The sequence below is a fragment of the Melanotaenia boesemani genome, chromosome 23 (genome assembly GCF_017639745.1).
Source record: "Melanotaenia boesemani isolate fMelBoe1 chromosome 23, fMelBoe1.pri, whole genome shotgun sequence".
Lineage (NCBI taxonomy): Eukaryota > Metazoa > Chordata > Actinopteri > Atheriniformes > Melanotaeniidae > Melanotaenia > Melanotaenia boesemani.
Genome location: NC_055704.1, coordinates 2,522,292 through 2,547,114, shown reverse-complemented (window position 1 = coordinate 2,547,114; position 24,823 = coordinate 2,522,292). Strand labels below are relative to the sequence as shown.

At 44.0% G+C, this 24,823-nt stretch overlaps 1 protein-coding gene across 4 annotated transcripts in view; it reads left to right on the top strand.

Moving 5' to 3' along the window:
- The window catches only part of LOC121634673 (filamin-C-like), a 101,589-nt gene that overhangs the window by 18,018 nt on the left and 58,748 nt on the right, over nt 1-24,823 (top strand). For 3 of the 4 annotated variants that reach the window (XM_041977527.1, XM_041977526.1, XM_041977525.1), the window contains exons 2-19: nt 7,323-7,571; nt 7,832-7,929; nt 11,032-11,182; nt 11,268-11,386; nt 11,466-11,543; nt 12,653-12,815; nt 13,392-13,592; nt 16,570-16,692; nt 18,062-18,199; nt 18,340-18,466; nt 18,629-18,765; nt 18,988-19,181; nt 19,258-19,515; nt 20,535-20,658; nt 20,798-20,958; nt 21,037-21,127; nt 21,212-21,381; nt 21,459-21,576. In XM_041977527.1, coding sequence (XP_041833461.1) covers nt 7,323-7,571; nt 7,832-7,929; nt 11,032-11,182; nt 11,268-11,386; nt 11,466-11,543; nt 12,653-12,815; nt 13,392-13,592; nt 16,570-16,692; nt 18,062-18,199; nt 18,340-18,466; nt 18,629-18,765; nt 18,988-19,181; nt 19,258-19,515; nt 20,535-20,658; nt 20,798-20,958; nt 21,037-21,127; nt 21,212-21,381; nt 21,459-21,576 — 2,700 coding nt within the window. The remainder of the gene's footprint in view (nt 1-7,322; nt 7,572-7,831; nt 7,930-11,031; nt 11,183-11,267; nt 11,387-11,465; nt 11,544-12,652; nt 12,816-13,391; nt 13,593-16,569; nt 16,693-18,061; nt 18,200-18,339; nt 18,467-18,628; nt 18,766-18,987; nt 19,182-19,257; nt 19,516-20,534; nt 20,659-20,797; nt 20,959-21,036; nt 21,128-21,211; nt 21,382-21,458; nt 21,577-24,823) is intronic. The other variant, XM_041977528.1, reaches the window with a different exon arrangement.

Below are 24,823 nucleotides of genomic sequence, written 5' to 3'. Positions count from 1 at the left end.
ACTCTCATCACAATATGGGATTAACAGCAACAGATTCTTAGAATATCAACAACTCAAAACCGTAATACACACAAAATTCCCCCTTCACCGAACAGATCTGGAACTTCCTCCAACAGTAGCAGATTTTATGGACCTCTGTACCCCCAAATTACTTTCAAAAATATACAGATTAATGTTAAAAATAGATGACTCAAATTCCCTACCTACTTCAAAATGGGAGATAGATTTATCCATCAATCCTAGTCAACCATTTTGGCTATAAATATGTCTTAATGCCTTTAATATGACAGACAGCCCAAATTTACAACTCATACAATACAAAGTCCTCCATAGAACACATTATACAGGACAAAGGATGTTCAAGATGGGTCTTAATCACTCCGATATCTGCACACAGTGCACAGGTAACACAGCAGATGATTACTTACACGCTTTATGGCTTTGTGCACCTGTCCAGAAGTTCTGGAACAAGGTTTGTGAGGATTTATCAACATGGGTTAGGTGTAAGATTCCTGCATGTCCAAAACTTTGTTTACTGGGTGACCTAAGTGACATTAATATAGACACTAACAAAGCACATATGGTCCTCACAGCCTTATGTATCGCAAAGAAAACTATTCTAGTGAACTGGAAGTCTAAAAACAATCTAAATATTAACCAGTACAGAAATCTCCTGTTGGATCACATCAGTCTAGAGACTGTATCGGCATCCATTAAACACCAATCAGTTAACTCTCAGTCTTCCTGGACCCTGCTGATTAGTCACATCACGTAGTGGGAAGGGGTGCTGGGGTCTAGTCGTTCTGTGGGGGTCGGGGGTTGGGCTGGCTGGGGGGCCTTGGGGGTCCATCGGCCCTGGCTGTTTCTCTGGGTCGGTGGTCGGGGGGGCCATTGGGTAGGGGAAGGTGTGGCTGACTGGATCCGGGGCCTTGGGGGCCTGGGGGCTGGTGCTCACTGGGGGCGGTTGGGGGGCCGGCCCCGGGGTCTGGGGGCTGCCTCCCTCCAGCTCGGTGGGCCCTTCCTGGGCCTCGGGGGGGCTTGGTCGCCCTGGGCATGCCATCGGGGTCGGGCTGATCCGATGCCGGGCAGGTACCCTTGGGATTACAATGTGTCCGTTGGGTCTAAGGGAGGGGTAGGGGGAAGGGGGACGGCGGGGGTCCTGGTGGGCAGTGGGGAGGATTAAGGCTCATGGGGGTGGAGTCTGCTCTCCTTCTCGCTCTCTCCCCTCCCGCCGGGGGCTCCATCGGGGAGGATGGGGGCGCTGTGCCTTGGACCCGACCGGGATACGTGTGTGCAGCCTGGGGCTCTCTGGTCCCCTGGTGTGGTGGCGTGGGCTGCCGGGGGTGGGTGGGTGTCCGGGGCGCTCATGCGTTGGGCTCTTGGCGGGGCCGGGCCTTTGCCCCTCTTCCCTCGGGTGGTCTTGGGGAGGTGGGGGCGCCTACAGCGGCCAGCTGGGGAGTTGGCTGCCTGGGATGGGGATCTCTCTCCCAGTTGTGCCCCTCCCCGGGCCCGGCTGGGACGGGGATCTCTCTCCCAGTTGTGCCCCTCCCCGAGCCCCTCTCCTCCCCCGCCACCCCACATCATACACACTACACATAGGGCACTGTGGGGCGGGTGGGGGCGGTGGGTTTGGCTGAGGGGTCCCCATTGCGGGATCCCCCGGTGGACCCCTGCGACTGCCCGCCTCACTAGATTTTAATCACAACCTAGACTCACTTCACAACCTGAATGGGTAAGGGTTGGGGTAAAGAGGTTTTTTTTTTTTTTTTTTTTGGGAGGGAGGGGGGGACCTGCGGACATGTTCTTGTCCCTGGAGTGCCTAGCCTTGGTGTTGGGTTGGCGTGGCCCACGGTGGTTTTGCCTGGGGCGGTCGGGCCCCGTCGGGTTCCTGGGTGGGGCTTTGCTGGGGGGAAAGGGTGGCCCTTGGGCCTGTGGGGCGCCTGCCCTCTGTGCGGCCCGCGCCGCAGCGCCCGGCGCCCGCTGGGCCTGCTCGCCATCGCCCTGGGCTGCCCGGCGCCCCTGCCCCGTCGCGCCGGGAGTTCCGGTCTCGGGGCCCCTCTGCTCTGGTCCGGGTGGGCCACTGCTCTGTCTGCTTTGGCTGTCCCGGGCTTGGTACTCTGTGGATCTGCTTGGCCTTTGGGGCCTCGGGCTCCCCCCGTCCCCCGCTGATGCTTCGGGGTGCGGCGTGATCGCAGCCCCCTTGCGGGTACACATTTCCTCCTTGTTGCATGGCCACACATGCATGTTAACACGTGCATGCTCACAAACTTGCTCTTCTCTCCATCCCCTTCTCACTAGATGTAGCTGATGTTTGTGTGTTGGTACGTTTATCTGCAGGTACGTTTGATGACTATTGTAATTTTTTATATCATCATCATTCTATCTTTCTTTCAGTATCATGTAGTACTGTGGTAGTTTATGTTGTTGTTTTTTTTTGTGATATGTTCTGGGCAGCATAGACAACTGTTATTTCCACATTTTAATCCTGTCCTTTTCTCCCTTTTTTTTCTCTCTCTCTTCCTCTATCTCCCTGTCAGGTTCGGCACTGACATATAAGACTAAAGAAAATAAGATTACAATAAAAATAATAAAAATATCAAGGACAGCCATGTATATAACATGTCTCCCTTGGTAGAGCAAATCTGTCAAGCAAAATATGGCACACAGACCACCGTTCTGTATGTTAGGACGCTGGACAGGACAGGGTAAAAAAAAAAAAAAGAAGAAAAAAAAAAAAAAAAAAAGTAGTGACGGGCAGTGTGTACAAAGGGCAGGGACTTAATCAACGCGAGTTTATGACCCGTGCTTACTGGGAATTCCTCGTTCATGGGAAATAATTGCAATCCCCAATCCATATCACGAGTGGGGTTCAACGGGTTACCCACGCCTCTCGGCGAAGGGTAGACACACGCTGAAAAACAGAAGGAGCTTTCAAAATGAATCAAAAGGGGTGTGTCTTGTTTGTGTGTCTCAGTAGAATAATTTAGTTGAGGTTTGGGGCCCCTCGGTCACAATTTGTGGAAGCTATTGAAGAAATATTGATATTTTTACTGTAAAAAAATTATAAAAAACAGAAGGAGCTTTCAAAATGAATCAAAAGGGGTGTGTCTTGTTTGTGTGTCTCAGTAGAATAATTTAGTTGAGGTTTGGGGCCCCTCGGTCACAATTTGTGGAAGCTATTGAAGAAATATTGATATTTTTACTGTAAAGATTTTGTAAAAAACAGAAGGAGCTTTCAAAATGAATCAAAAGGGGTGTGTCTTGTTTGTCTCATCTTGTGCTATAATACAGGTCAGGTTTTGTATGTTTTGGTCACGTGAAACGGAAGCTATTGAACACGGAAATGATGAATGTCTGTTGAATATCCAACCTAAAACCAACTTCACCGCGGTCCTCAGAGGAAGGCCTGCAGGTGCAGAGGGACACCATCAACGCTGTTAACAATGTGGCCAAGGAGTCTTGACAGAAGTTGAGACAACAATTACAAAAGGATTGTTCAGGAATAAATAAATAAATTAAGGAAAACCACCTCTTGTGTATTTCATGCGTTGCATCACTTTTAGATGCCCCAGTCTGTCCCTCTGCTGGATCTCGGAATAAATGAAGTTTACTTTTCGCATTTTCTTTTACTGACTGGTAAATGTTGGCAGCAGACTCTCCGCTTCATCATTTCCTTGATTTTATTCTGGACCTTTGGTGTCGCAGTTTCCCATTTTCCCAGATTTTGTGCCTATTCCAAGGTCAGAGTTTCCGTGGAGGTAGGAACATTCTCCCACCAAGTTTGGTTTTTACAAATCCCAAAAGTTGACTATAATTGGCGTACGCTGGTTTTTGTACCTGTGCCAGCTTTATAAATGAGGCCCCTGGTGTGGTGTGGGTCTGGGGTAAGGACCAGGACCAGGACTAGGACTGGGACTTTGATCAGAACCAGGCAGGAGGTAGCTGGATGAAGAAGTTTAATAATCCACTACAAAAGGCACAGCTACTGCAGGTTACAGGAATACAAAACAAACCAATGAATAAACAAACAAACTGGACTTAGGACGAGGACAGAAAGACAAAACGACGATGATGATGATGATGATGACCTGGCAGAGAACAAAAGAAAGCAATAAGGAGGAGAACTAACTAAACGAAGAGCAGGTGGAGCAATCACCTTGGTAAGACCAGGTGCGCTCTGAACAGGAAGTAAAGAGAACCGTGTGTCACAACACGTCAAAGGGCAGTTTTACTGAGTCGATGCCCAGGTCCAGTCCCCCACATTTCATCAGCTCTGCAGAGGCCTGGTAACCAGCCATTCATTGGATTCAGGTGTGTTGGAGAAGTGATGCATCTAAAAGCTGCAGGATCGTAGCTCTCCAGGACTGGACTTCATGAATTTCCCTGCAAGGGATTAATAAAGTATTTCTGATTCTGATTCTGATTCTGACTTGGGGCCCCCCTCTAAAATTTTCTTAAACTTCAGATCTCAGACAACATGTTGACATTAATAAAACCTACAAAGAATACTGGATCCATTCTATGCCGTAATACAAGTCAGAAATTCCTCCAATGACATCGATTCAGCTTGTTCAGCTGCATTTCCCTGATGCACATGAAGTTCTCAACATCTTCACTTCACTGGGAGCATTTAGAAAACCAGGATTTTTGTCTGATTTCAGCTGGATGAAGACACATGTTGCCCCACATGGTTGGAGTGTGATCACCCTCTTCATGTAGAGAGAGATGAGGAGCTGTGGTGGAAGTCAGATCAGTAACATCAGACTATTAGTTTTTCCTACAAGGACAAAGTAGAAGCCTGTTCTAGAGGAATCTTCAGTGTTTCGGCGGCAGGTTGCATCATGTAGTTCGTGTCTCTACGTTACGTCCTGGTTAGAATATAGAGCAGTTCATGATTGCATGTTATCCTCCATCTCATGTTAACTGGTGATAACTTCTGTCATGTCTATGGGCACCTAGAGATGCCAGCCCAAACCTGGGGATCAGGACTTCGGAGTCTGTGTGTCTCCGAAACATTTCGTGTTTGAAGGATGACCTCGGGTCAGAGCTGTTATTGTGGCTGTGATGAACTTCTGGTCCTGTTGGATTCCAGCAACGTTCAGGCCGTTAATCTTAATTCCTTCCCTCCATCGTCATCCTCTCTTCCTCCTGCAGCTCTATGAATCCTTTCTTTCTAAATGTCACATTACATAGTTTCTCCGCCACCCTTGGGCCCGTTCAGACAGAGGTGGGGGCGTTCTCCTCTCCATCAGAACTCCATTGTTCCTCCTTCAGCCTGTTTGTTTGGTAACCGTTGGCGACCAGTGAGCGAGGCGGCTAATAAACAGGACGAGTCACGTTCACACAGCAGCTCAGGAAGTGCCTGGCAGAACAACCAGAGGCCATTCCTGATTTTACAGCTTTTTGCAGACTGACTGGCCTCATTCATTTGTTTGTTTGTCCACGCACACGTCTTCCAGCTCTGACCGGTGAACAAACGCAGCAGGTTTGATTGGAAATGTCCAGGTTCAAGCTCCTCATCTGGCTGTGAGCCCTGTTTCCTCAGGAAAGATGACAGCGTTACTCCTAACACGACTTTTCCTCTCAGAGCTGCAGATCGGAATAATCCAGAGCTTCCTGAACATGTTCCCATCACAGCAACACGCTCCCAACCCAGAAACGCAGCTTTTATCTTCAGGTGATGACATGAGCAGAACCAGAACGACAGGGTCTGAACCGACCTGAGTCACGGTTCTGAAACTCCTCATGGACCTGATTCCTAACAGAAAACTGGTCTCAGTCCGGTTCAAACTGGACCGCTGTTCAGTCTGTTTCTAAACATGATGGGAAATCTGTGTGAACCTGGTCTACCCTTCTTCCCTTTTTTACATAATGCTGTGACTCTAGTCTTCCTAGCATGTGAGTGGCTGTGTGATGTGCCCATCAAACTGAAGTCCTGCCCCCTTTCTGTCGAGGAGAGGCTGAAGATTTAATCCTCTCTGACAGGACTCAACCTTTTTTGTTCTCAGTAAAGATGCATCAAAAAGTAGCTGGACGGTTTTACTTCTACCCACAAATTTTAAATTGAACCCACATTTTTGTGGGTTACTGGGTGTTTAATTTAGAGCAAGAGGACTCTTTAGATCCACTAATATCTCCACTTTTCCCCAACAGATTTGTAATATAACTGGCTCTGAAAACTAGGAGCAGATTTGGGTCTAGATGATTCTGAAGTTCTGGAAGTTTCTGGTCAGGTTCCATCTGTGGGAGGCATTCAGGTGTCAGTTGGAAATGTCAGAGCTCTGAAGCTGAAGCATCAGATGAGCCGTGTGTTTCCTTTTGTGATGTCACAGCTTCCTGATTGGACGATCTGTCAGAAACTGCAAGTGGTCTCAGGGGAAGGTGAAGTTTCCTCCAAGTGTGAACGTAGAGCTGCGTGAACGTACTGCGACCTCGATGGAGGACTGAGGGTAGAAACAGACGGCGTCCTCCCTCTGATCCCTGAATGTGTGCGTGCACATGTGCATGTGTGTGCATGTGTTTCCTATTTAAAGTGACCTCATTCCTCGGCCAGCGGCTAGATGACATCATCCCACTGCTGATGGATGAAAGTTTTCTGCACCATGAAGGAAAAATAAAATCAGAGAAGCTGGAAATTCTGACGCTCTGGAAAAACAGGAAACTGGGTTGGAAAAATGTTGGAAAACAGATGGAATGAACTTTGACCTCATTCATGTGGTCAGGAAAAACCTGGATTTCCTCAAAACTCCCAAAACAGAAGTCCAGACACTCACGGCTCAGTCTGAGGACTGGTCCAGTTCCAAGACTGGTTCTGACATAGTACGGTTCCAGGACTGGTTCCAGCATAATCTGGGTCCAGGACTAGACCCGACATGGTCTGGTACCAGGATCTGGACAAGGACTGGACCTAGAGCAGGGATGTCCAGCTCCAGTCCTCGAGGGCAGCAGTCCTGCGGGTTTAAGATGTTTCCCTGCTCCAATACACCTGAATCAAAATTATTGGCTCTCCTCAACAGCTTGTTGTAAAGTTCTGCTCCATCATGTTGACACATTAATCGTATTGAGGTGTGTTGCAGCAGGAAACATCCAAAACTTACAGGACAGCAGCCCTCGAGGACTGACATTGGACACCCCTGATCTAGAGTAACTTCCAGGCTGAGTGTAGTCCTAGTATCTGGTAAGATCTGGACCAGACTGATCTGGGTTTCAGTTTTCTGGTCTTTCTAAAAGGAAACAAAATTAAAGAAACAGGAAATTATGTCAGACATGAAGTGATGACATCATTCTGGAGACTTCCTGCTATTTGTTTTACTGTCCTCCAGACTCTAAAGCCATCGTGGACGGGAACCTAAAGCTTATCCTGGGTCTGATCTGGACCCTGATCCTGCATTACTCCATCTCTATGCCCATGTGGGAGGATGAGGATGATGAAGATGCCAAGAAACTGACCCCCAAGCAGCGTCTGCTGGGCTGGATCCAGAACAAGGTTCCCCAGCTCCCCATCACCAACTTCCACCGAGACTGGAGGGATGGCAAGGCGCTGGGAGCTCTGGTGGACAACTGTGCACCCGGTATGACCCGGATTGATTGTTATTGTTGTTGTTGTTGTTGTAATCAGTCGTAGATGTTGATGATAATCAGTGAATAAAACTCACTTCAGGTTTTGAAGATGTTCCAGAATATTCACACTTTTCCGTTCTGAGCAGAAACAAACATCTTGAAGATGAAAATATTTTGAATATTAAATCCAACCCAGATCAGGGTGGTTCTGGGTTCTGGTTCAGGTCAGACCGGTCTATGCTCCCCACTGACAACTGTGTGCTGCCTTTAGGTCTCTGTCCAGACTGGGAAACCTGGGATCCAAGTCAGCCGGTGGAAAACGCCCGAGAGGCCATGCAACAGGCTGACGACTGGCTAGGGGTGCCACAGGTAACGCCTCCACCTCCACACAAACACTCAGTAACAGCTGTTCTGGAGTCAAATAAAAACAGAAAAGTTTCTAGAAGATCCAGTAGATTCTCCAACCACCGGATTAACTGGTGACAGGTGAGGGTGTCAGGCTTGGGTATAAAAGTATCATCCACCACAAGAATGGTCTTGGTTCAACACCTGGGTCCAAACTCCATCAGAGAATCATCTACAAGAGCAACAAATATTTCTCTGATTGTAAAGAAATATGTTTTTCAGCATCTACAGAAAACAACCAGGAAATCTAGGACTCAGCAATCAGAATGTTTAGTTTATTGATAAAGCTATCTCTTCTATCATCAGTGTCTCAGGAATGAAATCCAGCTACTAAATTTAGTTTTATTCAGAGACTCTATCTGGTAAATCCACAATAATCCATGATAACAGCATTATTTATAACAATTCATCATAAAAAGATCGCTATCACTACTATGTTACTAAGAGACCTCTATTTAGACCTGGACATGATGATGAAGCCACTTCCTGTCAGACTTTCCACCAATCAGAGAGCTTAGATTGACGGTAACGTCCAATCAGGAGCAGCCAAAGATCAACCAGTGAGCAGAAAGTTCTATGTGTGTGTGAAAAGAAGAAAAATAATGCTCCTCTATGGCTGGAATAAAGCCAAGAAGACGTTTCTGATGCACGGTGGCGCCACAGAGCAGCTGAGCTGGAGTTGGTTTAGTGAGAATAGCAGGTTAATAGTAGCAGGAATAACTGGAAATGAGGAAAAAGTGGAAACATGGAAATAGTTTCTGTTGTGTGTTTGTTTCAATAACAATATTTTTTCTCCTGAAAGCCAAGAAAAGGCTTGGTTACTGTTGATCTGTGTGTTAGTAATAAATTCTGCTTTCTTCTTCTGGTCGGCCTTTATGCTGCTATATCTATTCATACTTTCATTTTACATCATTTTAATCTTGAAAACAGAGGGAGGGGGGGGGGGGCAATAGGAAAACAAAAATGCCTGGAATTTCAAGGGTCAAAATCAAATCCAGCAACAGCTAATAGGAGTTTTAGACAGTCCTATTTGGACTAAATTAGTTTGAAATGTTTAAAAAAATCTTCCCCATGATAAAACGAGGTGAAGGATTGTTTGATGAAGAGATGATGCAGGTTTCTGTGTGGACGTCCATCCTGAACTCTGATCCATCAGGATGCTTCACATGAGCTAAATGGCACTCGGGTCTATTTCCAGCCTGTAGACAGATGAGCAGCATGTGGTTTAAATTAGCAGCAAAGCCCACGCCTGCTTACTCCTTAGTTCTTCTTCTACTTCTTCATTTGAGTTATGAGTTATGCAGCAAAACTGATTGAATCTGTAATAAATAAGTAAAACAAATGGATAAAATAATTAGTCTTTTGGGAACAGCAAAATAAAAAAATAGAATAAATAATAAAAAAAAAGCAGAAAAAATATTATTTTTAAGTGATTTTATTTTTTTTTTAATGAACAATTTACATGCAAAAGCAATGCTTTTAAATATTTCATGCATATATTGTGAGTAAGAAACTTTGGTATATTTAAAAATTCACATCTTTTGCAGAAATTTCCTCAAAGTTTCAGCTTTTGTTTGGTTTTCATTTTCAGGATATTTTAAACAAAGTTTTCTTATTTTCAGGAAAACGGTATTATGGTAAAAATCTAAATTTATAATCAGATTTTCAGGACAAAGCTATGAGATTTTACAGAAAGCTCCCAGTTTGCTCTATTATCAGTCTTCTTGGTCAGCCTGAGGGGTACCACAAGGCTACATTGTTGGACCTCTTCTCTTAGTTCCTGCTGCTGCTTGAAGTTTCTTTCTAAAAACCCAGTATGTCTTTTCATGTTCATACATATTTTCCTCTGAAGCTCATTGCTCTGTCCAGCCTCTCTTTGACATCAGGAGATGGATGAAACTTAAGTTTTTATTTTAATGAGAACCAGACAGAAGTCATGCTCCAAAACTGCGGAACAATCATGTTTGTCAGAATTCTTCACTTTCCGGTTTAAATTTGCTATAAAAAATCACAGTTGGACTCCTTGACCTTTGACCCATGTCAGATTTTTACTCTGACATCATTATTTTTATTATTTCATTAGTTCCGAAATGAGAAATACTTTTATTAATCTCAGATGGAAACTGCTTCTCCAAACAGTTATATTGAAACAGACAACAATAGAAAGCAGAAAAATTAAAGTGAAAATAAGTAGAATAAGGTGCTTAAATAAGAAAAAAAAATGTAATAATAAAATAAAGGATTACATTTCTGCAGCAAAGAAAAATCTAAGGACTCTTGTAATGCAAATTAATTAACAAAATAGTTTAAAAAAAGAGAGAAAAATTAGAAAAAAAAGAGTGGAATAAAATACAATTAAACATTAAATAAATTAGTAACAAATGAATTTTATCAAAGCAAATGCAGAAATATTACAAATGAATAAATAAAATAAGTAGATAAAAAGAAATAATAAAAAAGCTCATTTTCACCACCAAGTGTAGAAGGGTTAACAGGCACTCTGATAGGGCAGAAATTTAAAATCCAATTTTATTTAGAAAGCATGTTTTGAAATGTTAAACAAAGTGCTGTTCATTAAGCACATACATAAAAACGTATAAATAAAAAAAAGATAAATAAAAAGTTAAGAGGGAAAACTAGCAGGAGCAATGGCAACAAACATCAACCACCTGCAACTTATTGGTGTTTGGGAATCTTTTAGTCGGCCGTCTTTATGTTCTGGTTTTATTCTGCAGCTCTTTGCTATTTGTCCTACATTTATCTAGTATTAACTGGTTTGTTACAATAGAGGAAAAAACAATGAAGAAATCATTTGATCTGAGTCTGTTTCAGATGTTCAACCTGTTTTCTTCCTTATTCACCTCATTAACAACAATCAGGTTCTCTTTGCCCTCAGTTTTTTCTTTCTGGAAGGATTTTGCATTCAGATGTTTTTAATGAGGCAGACTGTGTTTCTGGATCAGAATAAGAACCAGTTCCTGGTTTACGGTTTCCTGATTTCTGGTTTCTGTTCCTGAATGTCATCTTGTCAAGGCTCTGGTTAAAACATTTCCTTCTTACCTCCAGGTAATCGCTCCAGAGGAGATTGTCGACCCCAACGTGGATGAGCACTCCGTTATGACGTACCTATCACAGTTCCCCAAAGCCAAGCTGAAGCCCGGGGCCCCGCTGAGGGCAAAGACGCTGCATCCAAAGAGGGCCAAAGCCTTCGGACCAGGTGAGAAAAACACCGCTGATCATGTGGAGTTCAGGCTCCATGTCGGGATAAACTGTTAACGTTTCTGTCACGTTCTTACGGTCAGGGATCGAACCTCGAGGCAACATGGTCCTGAAACCAGCAGAGTTTTTAGTGGACACGGTGGAGGCCGGACTGGGGGAGGTCCTGGTTTACGTGGAGGATCCAGAGGGACACACAGAGGAGGTCTGACTCACCACATTTCCATTAAGAACCTTAAACTGAAGAACAGCTGAAGTATAATGCTGATTTCTGGTTCGGACAGGCCCGAGTGATCCCCAACAATGACAAGAACCGGACCTACTCCGTGGTCTATCTGCCCAAGGTGGAGGGGCTCCATAAGGTGAGACAAACTGTACAAAACAGATAATACAGAAGTCCTGTCATCACCTGGATCTTATTTCAGATGTTTGGATCTACTTCCGACCAGAACCAAACATCTGAAATGACCCTGTAAGGATGTGGTACTTCTGAGTCCTCTGTACCTCAGAGGTGGAAACACTCACCTGAAAGTAGGTACATCATCTGGTTGAAGCTCCTAACCAGTACTAGTTTCCTGGAGTTGGAGCAGGTGGAGCAGGCCATTGATGATTTCAGATTGATCTTTATTCAAATCAAAATCAAATCAAATCTTTATTTATAAAGCACTATTCATGCTGGGGCAACACAAAGTGCTTTACATGAAAAATCAATTTATGCATTGGAACAACTAATAGACTGCTACCAGAGGACCTCAGGGTCCGCGAGGGTTCATAATTTAAAAACAAGTCGGATAAATAAGAGGGCCAAAGACCATTAAGACATTATAAACTACTAAAAGAACCTTAAAATCAATCCTGAAACACACAGGGACCAATGCAGGGATTTTAAAGATGGTGTGATGTGTTCCCGCCCTCTGGTCCTCGTCAGAACTCGTGCCGCAGAGTTCTGAAGTAGCCGTAGGTTCAAAATGGACGTTTTAGGAAGACCAGAGAGCAGGGCATTACAGTTATCTATTCTACTAGAAATAAAAGGATCAGCACCTCTGTGTTAGCAAGAGAGAGAAATGGGCGGACTCTGGCGATGTTTTTAAGATGATAAAATCCTGTCTTTGTGACATTTCTGATGTCACACACTTAGAGGGATTGAAATTATGTAGTTTTGGTAAAATGATCTCTCCCTTGTCTTCAGGACCAATAAGAGCTGAGTGTTGTTAGCATAATTATGATCAGATATTTGGTTTGTTTCAATGATCTGAGCTAGTGAGAGCATGTCGATGTTGAACAAGAGGGGGCCCAAAATGGACTCTTGGGGAACTCCACATTTAGATGCTAAACAATAGGCGGCCCAACATAAAGCCTCGGGGACGTCCATGGCTCCATCCAGAACTGAGCTCCTAAAAATTCTCTCAGGCCTTCTCACATCTGGTGAAAGTCAGAAATCCTGACAGAAGTCTGGCTCCTCTTCCTCCAGGTGAAGGTGCTGTTTGCCGGCCAGGATATCGACAGAAGTCCCTTCATGGTGAATGTTTCCAAGGCGATGGGTGATCCGAGCAGGGTTCAGGGTCGTGGGCCAGGACTACAGGCAAAGGGGAACGTGGCAAACAAACCCACCTACTTCGACATTTATACTGCAGGTAACTCCGGCAACTGAAGGTGTTGGAGGATGTTCTGAAAGTTTTATGGTGATGTGGTCTGTTAATAACTGGCCCTTTCATCCTGCATTTTGCTCATTTACTACAAATTGTTAAAATACACAGCTGGATTTCCCAAAAATGATTGATAGTTATTATATTATTCATTTATTATTATTATTATTATTATTATTACTATTATTATTATTATTATTATTAATAATAATAATAAAACTGGGCACTCAGAGGAACTCGAGTAGACTTGCACCAGAGGATCAGCTCCTCTGTTTGGGATCTTATCCAGCGCCTCCAGCTGGAGAGATTCCTCATGTTTCTCTCCATCATTTCTTGTAAGTTCAGATAAATCATCATGTGTAATGAATGCCGTCAGAAACTTCTGCTCTCTCTTAACTGATCTGGTCCTCACCAGGTGTTAAAAACCTCCGACCTCAGATGAACATCAGGACATATCAAACCATCACTATTTACTGAGCAGTTTTAATCCTTTGAACTGTAGAAGGGACAGAGGGCGCAGTTTCCAAAGTTTAAAGGTCCTCTTGTCCTCTGTCTGTCCACCAGGGGCGGGCACCGGAGACGTGGGCGTCATCATTGTGGACTCAAATGGTCGGAGGGACACAGTTGAGATTGTCTTGGAGAACATAGGCGACAGTGTTTTCCGGTGCACCTATATTCCTGTTCTGGAGGGGCCTCACACCGTCTACGTGACCTTTGCAGGGCAGCAGATTCCCAGAAGTCCTTTCAGCGTCTGCATATCTGAGGGTGTGTCTCGCTCAGCTTCAGCTCTGAGTCTTTTTGGTTTTTCTGTAAATGTTTAGTTTAAAGTGAACATTGTTTAACACACAATTGACTATCTCCATCTATCTATAGCTGACTATCTCTCTCACCATCAACATCTAATTACTGAAAATCACTGTGGACTCAGACCGGTTTAGACCAGTTTAGACTGGTTTAGACCAGTTTAGATTAGGGCTGCAACTAATAACTGTTCTGATAGTCGATTAGTCATCAACTATTTAAACGACTAGTCTACTAATCAGATTATGTGTCTCATAAATAATAAATAGCTCATATTTCACTCTCAGCTTGAGGCTGTTTTGCAAATCTGACGTGCCTCCTCTTTAAATGTTCTAGCATTGCAGACATACTTCCGTGGTACATATCTCACATGTATTTAATTTATTTTCTAAGTTTAATTTGAAGTAGTCCCAGACATCCACTAATCGTTGCAGCCCTAGTTCAGATTGGTTCAAACCAGTCTAGGATGTGAATGTTCTTTTTAAAACCTAGAGTCTAGGTCCTGACCTGGTTCCCCTTCTCAGAATGGGCTATGGACTCTCTGGTCATCTGCTGGCAGAGTGACTGATGTTTTGGACTCCACTTAGTTCCTTTACTTTCCTTGGACCTGGACCAGTCTCTCAGTCGTGAGGACTGACACTGATTGCTGAGTTTCCAACCTAGAATACAATTCTGAACTTGTTGCTTTAACTTTAGATGTACTAACTGAGGACCTGATGGAGAGTCATGATTGGTGGTCAGATCACTCCGGATCTGAGGACATGATGCATAATGTTGACTGACAAGACTTTTCAGTCTCAGCTTGTTGGATTGGATTTTCTTTTGAGGCTGGTCTAAACTTAGGACTAAGACTTAATTTAGGTCTTTTCTAGATTTGTTTTGTTATTCTTTGGACATTCTTTCCAGTTTTCAACTCTGCTGTCTCAGTTTTTGACTTAAATCTGTCCACTGTGACTTTAAAATTGACTTGGGACTCGATTTAGGTCACATGTTTTAGTGACCAAAACATCCGGTTTGTCCAGTGATCACACCAGGTTGACTTGTACTACTGACATCATTTGTGCCTTCATCTTGCAGGATTTGATTGAACTCAGGACTGTGGTCTTGATTTAAGACCTGATGTGGTGTGGGGGTTGTTGACTGTTGATGTGAACCTTGGACCTCATCTGACAGACTTTAAGGGTCCTCATCAGTGTGTAAATGAACATTCCCGCTGCCTCCAACTAAACATATAATCACAGTTTACAATCCATCCATCACATCGAACTTACATCAATCATCTGTATTTTATACGTAGAAAGGAATGTTGGACAAAGGCCGCAGTTCATAGATGTAGTTTATCTGTATCCGAACACCCAGCTGTTGAGATGTCGGGCTGGATGCTAACACAGCTAGCACAAGCAACAACACAGCTGATAAACACACGTCTACTGTCTGATTTATTGATAAAGATTAACAACCATCAGGTCTCTGTGTATAATGTAAATAAAAACAGAATCTCATCAAGCCATATTTTACTTCCTGTATAGGATAAACAACATATCAGATGTTAAAAATGAAACATTTTAACATTTGGTAGAAAATATGAACAGATAGTGACTCTTATGGTAGCAACACATCTGTAAAAAGTAGTTTCAGGGTGATGTTCAGCACGGTGTAAAAAGTAGTTCCAGGGTGATGTTCGGCACGGTGTAAAAAGTAGTTCCAGGGTGATGTTCAGCACGGTGTAAAGAGTAGTTCCAGGGTGATGTTCGGCACGGTGTAAAAAGTAGTTCCAGGGTGATGTTCAGCACGGTGTAAAAAGTAGTTCCAAGGTGATGTTCAGCACGGTGTAAAAAGTAGTTCCAGGGTGATGTTCAGCACGGTGTAAAAAGTAGTTCCAGGGTGATGTTCAGTGGTGTAAAAAGTAGTTCCAGGGTGATGTTCAGCACGGTGTAAAAAGTAGTTCCAGGGTGATGTTCAGCACGGTGTAAAAAGTAGTTCCAGGGTGGTGTTCAGCACGGTGTAAAAAGTAGTTCCAGGGTGATGTTCAGCACGGTGTAAAAAGTAGTTCCAGGGTGGTGTTCAGCATGGTGTAAAAAGTTGTTCCAGGGTGATGTTCAGCACGGTGTAAAAAGTAGTTCCAGGTGATGTTCGAATGTTGTCCCATTCTGGTCTGATGCAGGATTCTAGCTGCTCTACAGTCCTGGACCTTGGTTGCTGGATTTCTGCTTCTATGATGCTCCAGATGTTGTGTACTGGTGAAAGGTCTGGACTGCAGGCAGGCCAGTTCAGCATGTGAAGCCATGCTGCTGTGATGGATGCAGGATGTGGTTCAGCATTGTCTTGCTGAAATCTGCAAGGTCTTCCCTGAAAGAGACTAAACTTTTTATAGATGTGTTGCTGCCATCAGATGCACAGTCAGATCGGTATTTTCACTGAAATAGTAAAATGTAAAACGGGGACATAAACAGCATCTGATCTGTTGTTTATGTTCTGCTGGAAATATGGTTTGATGAGATTATGTTTAGACTTGACTGTTTTGAAGTTAGAGTTGTAGATTACATCCCAAAGTCACTTTGAAAAAAATGTTACGACCCATCTGTTTAAAGGAAGCTTCCCAGCAACACTTATAGAAATTAAATGTTTTCACTTCATGGAAATTGATACCTGAATTTAAAAAAAAAAGTGTATGAAACTGTATTGTAATCGACAGATTTTCCTGCTAATTTGGTTTGAAACCAGACTGACTATCTGAATTGGGCTCTAACTTCTGTTTCTTTGAGTAGTAACTGACTTCAGGACCTGGACATCTTACCTGACTGTAGTCACAGCATCTTGAACTACATTTAGCTGCAGTTTCATCTCACCTGTTCCATCAGGACTGGCAGTGCTGCCACCTACTGGTCAGGAGGTCTCTGTTCTCATTCTCTGTTATCATCACTGTTGTTGCCTCCCTTAGTTTCACAGAGCTTCCCTCCTCCTGGGTCTCCAGTGCAGGTCATACCTCAGTCCATACGCACCCCACCCTCAGACAAGACCAGGAGAGCACCCCCTCCAACACCTCCCAAACCCAGGCGACCAAGTTAGTAGAAGCCCGGGATGGGGGTGTGACTGGAGCCCACCTCTGCCTGTCTGGATGGGTCTTCACAGCATGCACCAGCACCGCTTCGTCCTCAGCAGCTCTTTCTTCTTCTACAGAAACAGAGTGAATGTGGGTGTGTTTGGGCCTCTCTGGATGATTTCAGCTGTAGCTTCTCTTTACAGCCCTCCAAATACCTTTTATAATAAAGGTGCACATGGGAAAAAAAACATATTGGCTCCAAAAATAATTTAGGATAAAATGTTAACCTTAAATTTTTTCTGATAAAATGGTATAAAAATCTTCTAAATATTAAAAACTTCATATAAAAGTGTTTTTTTTTTCAGTTTCTAAGTCTGGTTTGGTTTTTGAATAGTTCTGGGCACTGATTGAAGTTAATTGTAAAAAATAATGTCATTAATCACATGATTTTCTATGATTAATCACAATTAAAGCCCTGGCATTCCTGCAGTCTTGCAGGAACACCCATTGAAATGCCAAAGGGTTAATTGGGTGATTTTCTATGATTAATCAAAATGATTTTCTACGATTAAATGCAATCCATCCTGTCAATCATTTCCAGCTTAGTCCAGCTTCTTTTTTCAGTTTCCTGGTTAATCCAACCGGCAGAGACTCTGCCTCAGCCAGAAATGGTGAAGCTAACTACTTCGACCATGATTATTTCAAACACTAACTACATTGGATCACATTGATTTCCTTTTTTGCAAGTTTATGATTGAGGCTGAAAGATGTTGAAACAGATAAGTTGCAAATAAATTGTGGCATAAACATAGAAATGAAAAGAATTTGGTCTTTTTGAATTTATTTATAGTTACATGGGGATAAAGTATTTTAACTTTCATATAATTCCAGGATAAAATTGCCATGTAGGTGCAGAGTTAACAACATCCAGAGGGGGCATGTTGTGTCTCAGACATTCAAGTTATCAATTACACTGATTTATCATATCTGAAGCAACCAAAATCATTGATCCTCACAAACAGGTGGAACAAGCTGGAAAACGTTTCTCTTCAAACTGAAGCCTGACCAGTGAGGTGCTCAGAACACACAACTGTTCTGATAACAGCTGATTAAAAGAACACACCAACCAATCTTCACACCTCATCCTCCTCCTCCTCCCATCCTCTCCGAGCTTCACCCCTGGATGCTTGGTCTAACATTTTTTCTGTTCAGCAGAAGCTCTCAACTCAGTTTTCTTCATCTCTGCTGCTTTTCTCCTCCATATTCAGCAAACCGCTTCATTTAGTGCTGATCAGCTGACTAATAGAAGCTCTTGCAGCTTTCTGTGCGTGTATTTGTGTTGGATGAAGGTGAATCCCCAGTCTGACCAGTACATCTGCATCTCTGACAGCCTGCAACCCTAATGCCTGCCGAGCGTCAGGCCGAGGTCTGCAGCAGAAAGGCCTGAGAGTGAAGGAGGTGGCCGACTTTAAAGTGTTCACCAGAGGAGGCGGCAGCGGAGAGCTCAAAGTAACCATAAAGGGACCAAGTAAGATTTCCTGGGGGGTTCGTCAAAATTAGGTTGTTATAAAAATAATACATAAATAATACAATATTTGTTTCTGTTATGGTACCTCCTAAAAATCATTTGTTTATATTTTTGACTTAATACATTGTTTTCTTTACCAGAGGGTCTGGAAGAGCCGGTGAAGGTGCTCGACATGGAAAACAGCGTGTTTGAATGTAATTATTACCCCATTATGACCGGAAAATACATTGTAAACATCAGCTGGGGAGGACACAGCATCCCACGCAGGTGAGACGGATGAAACCAGCAAGTATTTATTCATTTATATGAGAACTGTGTGAAAACTTTTAGACTTTTGGCCCTAAAAACCAGAAGCCCTGAGGATTTGTATTTTTGTTTTTTGAGAAATTATGAAAACTTCATTTCCTATGCATGTTGGTGTATTTTCAGCCCATTTGAGGTACATGTGAGCGAGGAGGCGGGGTCTCAGAAGGTCAGGGCATGGGGTCCAGGTTTGGAGACTGGCATGGTGGGAAAAAGCGCCGACTTTGTGGTGGAAGCCATCGGCACAGAAGTGGGAACTCTGGGTATGTTCGGGGTTCTACGTTAGTCTGTGTGGTAGGTTCTCAGCTGGCTTGTACCTGTGTTGCACTGTTCAGGTGGAGGTGGACTTCATCAGCTCGCACCTCACACAAGTCAGATGCTAATGCTGACGCTAACGCTAATAAACACACTGCTCGGTCCAGTTGGGATAGAACCCGCCCAGACCGATCTAGTTCAAGTCTTGAGTTTTTTGTGTTTGCATGCAGGTTTCTCTATTGAGGGCCCATCTCAGGCCAAGATCGAGTGTGACGATAAGGGCGACGGATCATGCGATGTCCGATACTGGCCGACTGAACCAGGTGACTATGCTGTCCATGTCATCTGTGATGATGAGGACATCAAGGACAGTCCCTTCATGGCTCACATCCTCCCCGCTGCCAATGACGTCTTCCCTGAGAAGGTCTGAGAAGAACCATGGTTGGTTTATTTATTCTTTCCCAGATCCCATATGTGCTTATCATCCTCTGCCTCCTCAGGTGACATGCTCTGGACCCGGTCTGGACCCTCTGGGCTGCATCGTCAACAAACCTGCTGATTTCAGCATCGACACCCATGGGGCTGGTAGAGGCGAGCTCAAGCTCTACGCTCAGGATTCAGACGGCTTCCCCATCGACATCCAGATCACAGATAACGGAGACAGCACCTTTTTCTGTGTTTACATTCCCACCAAACCCATCAAGCACACCATCATCATCACCTGGGGTGAAGTTGACATCCCCAACAGCCCCTTCAGGGTATGAAAGCTTTAACTCTGACAGTGAAGAAGAACAGCTTTAAAGGGACAGTTTACCAACATTCAGACATATTTCTCCTCTGGTCTAAGCTGTTGTTTATTCATCAGGATTTTTAATTTAGTGTGAAATGGTCATTTTAGTTTCCAGGTAAAAATGATGCCATGAAGGTGTTCCTTCTTTTTGTTGGTATTAAGGGACTGTAGTGTGTTGTATACAGAAACTCATCTGAACTAGATTCAACAAGAGCAGGAACATGACTCAAATGTCTAATTTTCTGCAAGTCCAAGTCTCTTTTATGTATTTAATATTTAGTCATAATCTGCCATCTGGTTTGATTAGAACATCATGATACCCAGGAATATAAAATCCATCCGTCCTCTTATCTGCCAGAATTTTACAACATCTTTGATCTTTAGCTTAAACTAACAAATGGTTCGTCTCTCTCCAATGAACCGTTTCAGAAAACCTGTTGAAACATTTTGAGATTAGCAAAAACAGAAAAACAGACTTAATTCTACATAAATGAATGTAGAAATCTGCTGATAAATTTATTTTGAATCAAATGTCTCCAACCATCAGGCCACAAAGCATGTGTTACCAGCCCATTGGTTGACCTGCAGAACAATAAACAAAGAAACCATGTCCCACTGATTCATTCAGAACAATAAAACAACTTGTCATCAGCATATAACATATTGCTCTGAAGCATAAATGCAGAATTAAAAGGGGCCGATTTTAGAGCCCTGAGGTTCTCCATTCTGGTGCAGAATTTTAGATGTTTCTGTACAGAAATGTTTTCATTTCAAGTTAATTCCAGTATCAAGATAAAAAAAATCAGAAATGTATGATGACACTTTTTTATGTTTGTGACATAAGAAATCATCCCAGTTTTAACTTAAGCGACTGTGAAATAATCAACAGGACGTAAAACTTTGATCAGCAGGTGTTTCAATTTTTAGTCTCTAACATTTAGTTTTTGTCCAGATTCAGGTTCATTATGTGTCTGAATGGTTGATTAGGTGATGATTGGAGAGGGGAGCCATCCAGAGAACGTGAAGGTTTATGGTCCAGGTGTGGAGAAGACGGGACTGAAAGCCAACGAACCCACGTACTTTACCGTGGACTGCAGTGAGGCAGGACAGGGTGAGACACTGTCCAGAATCTCATCACGGTGTCTTAGACATCATGTCTTTCTACATACTTTGGAAACATTGTCGAAGGAACGGCGATTCCTCGGATCCCAGATGGAGGAAACTGGAGCTGACCTCTGCTTTTCCTCCAGGTGATGTAAGCATCGGGATCAAGTGTGCTCCCGGTGTGGTCGGACCCATGGAGGCCGACATAGACTTTGACATCATTAAGAACGACAACGACACGTTTACGGTGAAGTACACTCCTCCAGGTCCGGGTCAGTACACCATCATGGTGCTGTTTGCTGATCAGGTGAGATGCAACAGGTGAGACACCTCCTCAGATGTCTGCTCTGAATGCTAATACTTTCTCCTCTGACATGGAAAACAGGAAATTCCCATCAGCCCCTTCAGGATAAAGGTAGATCCGTCCCACGATGCAGCAAAGGTCAGAGCAGAAGGACCTGGACTCAACCGGACAGGTAAGTCGGTTTAATCAACCCAGCTGGAAGAAAGACCTCCTCATCCTCTGCATCTTTCTGTGTGGTCTCTCCTAACTTGTGCAGGTGTGGAAATGGGCAAACCCACTCACTTCACCATTTACACCAAGGGAGCCGGAAAAGCTAAACCTGAGGTTCATTTCACCGGAGCAGCAAAAGGCGAAGCTGTCCGAGACTTCGAGATCATCGATAACCATGACTATTCGTACACGGTCCGCTACACGGCGGTGCAGCAGGTAAGGCAGCACCTCCACACCTGTCCAGGTCAGCCAACCCATAGACACCACTAACCTGCAGCTGGTGTCTCTCTCAGGGGAACATGTCCATTACTGTGTGTCACGGAGGAGACCCCATCCCAAGAAGTCCCTTCAACATTAGTGTGGCCCCCCCGCTGGACCTCAACAAGGTCAAAGTTCAGGGACTTAACAACAGTAAGTCTGGGAGGAAATATTTAAACCAAACTTGTTTCACAAATACAACAACAAAAGAGTTGGTATGCAGTGTAAAATGTAAATAAGAACAAAAAAACATTTTCTACCCAGTAGGATATAAACCACTATAGCAGTGCGTGTGGACGCAGCGACCTCTCTCTGTGTTTTCATCCTGTTTCTTGCATGAAAGTTTTAAGTGTTTTTCTCAGTTATGTGTGTCTGAAAACAAGTACAGTCGGCAGGTTTTATTAGACATTGACAGACGTACGCTGGACAACCCTTTGTCCAACACCTCAGTGGGAGCTACGAGGGAGCTAGGATTACACCCGGACCTGCAGCTACATTGGGCCCAACCACTGACCCACTGCCGGAGAGGAGACGCCAAAAGCGGTGTGAGAAGAAGCAGATGAGAGGCAAGAAAGGAGGTGTCGGTGCTAGGGTAGCAGCAAACCCAAGCCGCCCAGCCATCCCGCGATTTTCTTGGCAAATGTATGATACCTGATCACATATGATTGCTGAGGTCTGCCCAGCATGAGGTGAGGGACTGCTGTGTTTTTGTTTTTATGGAAACATGGCTGAATGACAACGTCCCAGACTCTGGGCAGCTGGAGCAGCTGACGTGCTACTGAGCTGACAGAGCCCACAAGAGAAAATCCCACAGCAGTGGAGTATGTGTTTACATCAACAATCCTAGCAGTCGGGACTTTGTTGTGGTATGTAGACACAGTTCACCCCTGGTGGAGTATGATCATAAAGTGCTGTCCTTTCTACTTGCAGAGGGAACGTACAGCGATTCTGCTGACCACAGCCCACCCAGAAGATCCTTTCTTATGCTTGCTGGTAATTTTAATCATGCAGACCTTAAGACTATCCTCCCACATTTACAGCATGTTGATTTCCCAACCAGACCAACCAACATCTTGGACTTAGTCTACACAACTCAGAAAGGAGCATACAAGGCTTCTCCCCTCCTCTTCATTGGACTCTCTGACCACATCACCATCCTGCTAAGACCAGCATACAGGCCCAGGGTGAAGACAACCAAACCCTTCCTGAAGCAGGTACGTATGTGACCAGAGGGGCTTCTTCTGCACTCCAACACTGCTTTGAGACTACTGACTGGGAATCTTCAAGCAAGCAGCCACACACAACAGCCACACAGACATTGAGGAGTACACAGACAGTGTCACTTCCTACATCAGGAAATGCATGGATGATGTAACCCACACACGGACCATCATCACCAGAGCTAACCAGAAGCCTTGGCTGACAGGAGAGGTCTGCAGGCTGCTGAGGGCCGGGAATCCTGCCTTCAGATCTGGGGATGCAAAAGGCCTGAGAACAGCAAGAGCCAACCGTTCCAGGGGCATCCAGAAAGCTAAACAGGACTACACAGAGAGGATAACCCGACACTTTAAAGACAGCATAGATACATGGATCATGTGGCAGGGTATACAGTCAGTCACAGACTACAAACCCTCACCACAGGTCTGTTACAGGAACACCCCTCTGCTGAACAACCTCAACGGCTTCTTTGCCTCCCACACCTCACGACCAGACTGTGTGTCTGTCTGCAACCAATGTGAAGAGGGCACTCTCCACCATCAACACCCACAAAGCTGCAGGTCCAGACAACATTCCTGCACGTGTGCGGAGGAGTTCAAAGACGTCTTCACGGACATCTGTAACTGTATGCTTCAAAATCACCACCATCATACCCTTGACAAAGAAACCTACTCCCAACTCCTTTAATGACTATCGCCCTGTCGCACTCACCGACCATTATAATGAAGTGCTTTGATGCCTCACATTAAATGCACCCTCCCCTCCACCCTGGACCCATTCCAGTTTGCATACCTGGCTAACCGGTCAACCGAGGATGCAATCTGGTCTGCTCTCCATCCTGATCTCACCCACCTGGACACTAAGGACTCATATGTATGAATGTTGTTCATAGACTTCAGCTCAGCAACATTATCATCCCATAACAGCTCATCATTAAAGTAGACCATCTAGGACTCAACACCACTCTGGCCACAGTTACAATGTTTTTTAATTCAGAATTAATTACTTAGAATTAAATAATTCTAAATTAAAGTATTCTCCTTTGTGTTTACATGGAAATAGTAATTCCAAATTGAAGTTTACATGGAAAACACATTTAATCGTTTTTATTCAATTCCGCTTTAGATCTGGGGTTTGGGATGGGTTCTGATTGGACAGGGGACAGACATGACATATTTATGTCTACTGGAAAAGAACAAGGTCCAGTTCCTGCTTCTTTTCATTTAGTCTACAACATGGAAGACCACATAATTAATTTAAAGAGGAATGAACGTATACATGGTCGAGGAATTACTCAATTAAGATTTATAATCAGAGCCAACAGGCCACTTAATCCGAATTTAAGTTTATTTCGGAATTATCATTTTCATTTGGAATTAGGTGTTTACAAGGTAATTTCAAAGTGGATTTTTATTCTGAATTAAAGGAGAATTAAAACCCATGTAAATGTGGCCACTGTGCAACTGGTTGCTGGACTTCCTCAGTGAGAGGCCACAAGCAGTACAGGTCGGCAATAACACCTTGACCACCATCACACTGAGCACAGGAGTCCCGCAGGGACGTGTGCTCAGTCCGCTGCTTTTCACCCCTGCTGACCCATGACTGTTTAATGTAGACATTCATTCCTCACAGACTGACATATTTCAAATGTTTATTTTTTTTTAATTTTGATGATTATAACTGACAATTAATGAAAACCCCAAATTGAGTATCTCAGAAAATTAGAATATTGTGAATAGGTTCAACATTGAAGAAACCTGGTACCACACTCTAATCAGATAATTAACTCAAAACACCTGCAAAGGCCTTTAAATGGTCTGTCAGTCTAACTCTGTTGGCTACACAATCATGGAGAAGACTGCTGACCTGACAGTTGTCCAAAAGACGACCATTGACAGCTTGCACATGGAGGGCATAACACAAGGTCAATACTAAAGAGGCTGGATGTTCACAAAACTCTGTGTCCAAGCACATAAATAGAGAGGTGAAGGGAAGGAAAAGATATGGTAGAAAAAGGTGTACAAGCAATAGGGATAACCACACCGTGGAGAGGATTGTGAAACGAAACCCATTCAAAAATGTGGGGGAGATTCACAAAGAGTGGACTGCAGCTGGAGTCAGTGCTTCAGGAACCACCAGCACAGACATATGGAAGACATGGGTTTCAGCTGTCGCTTTCCTT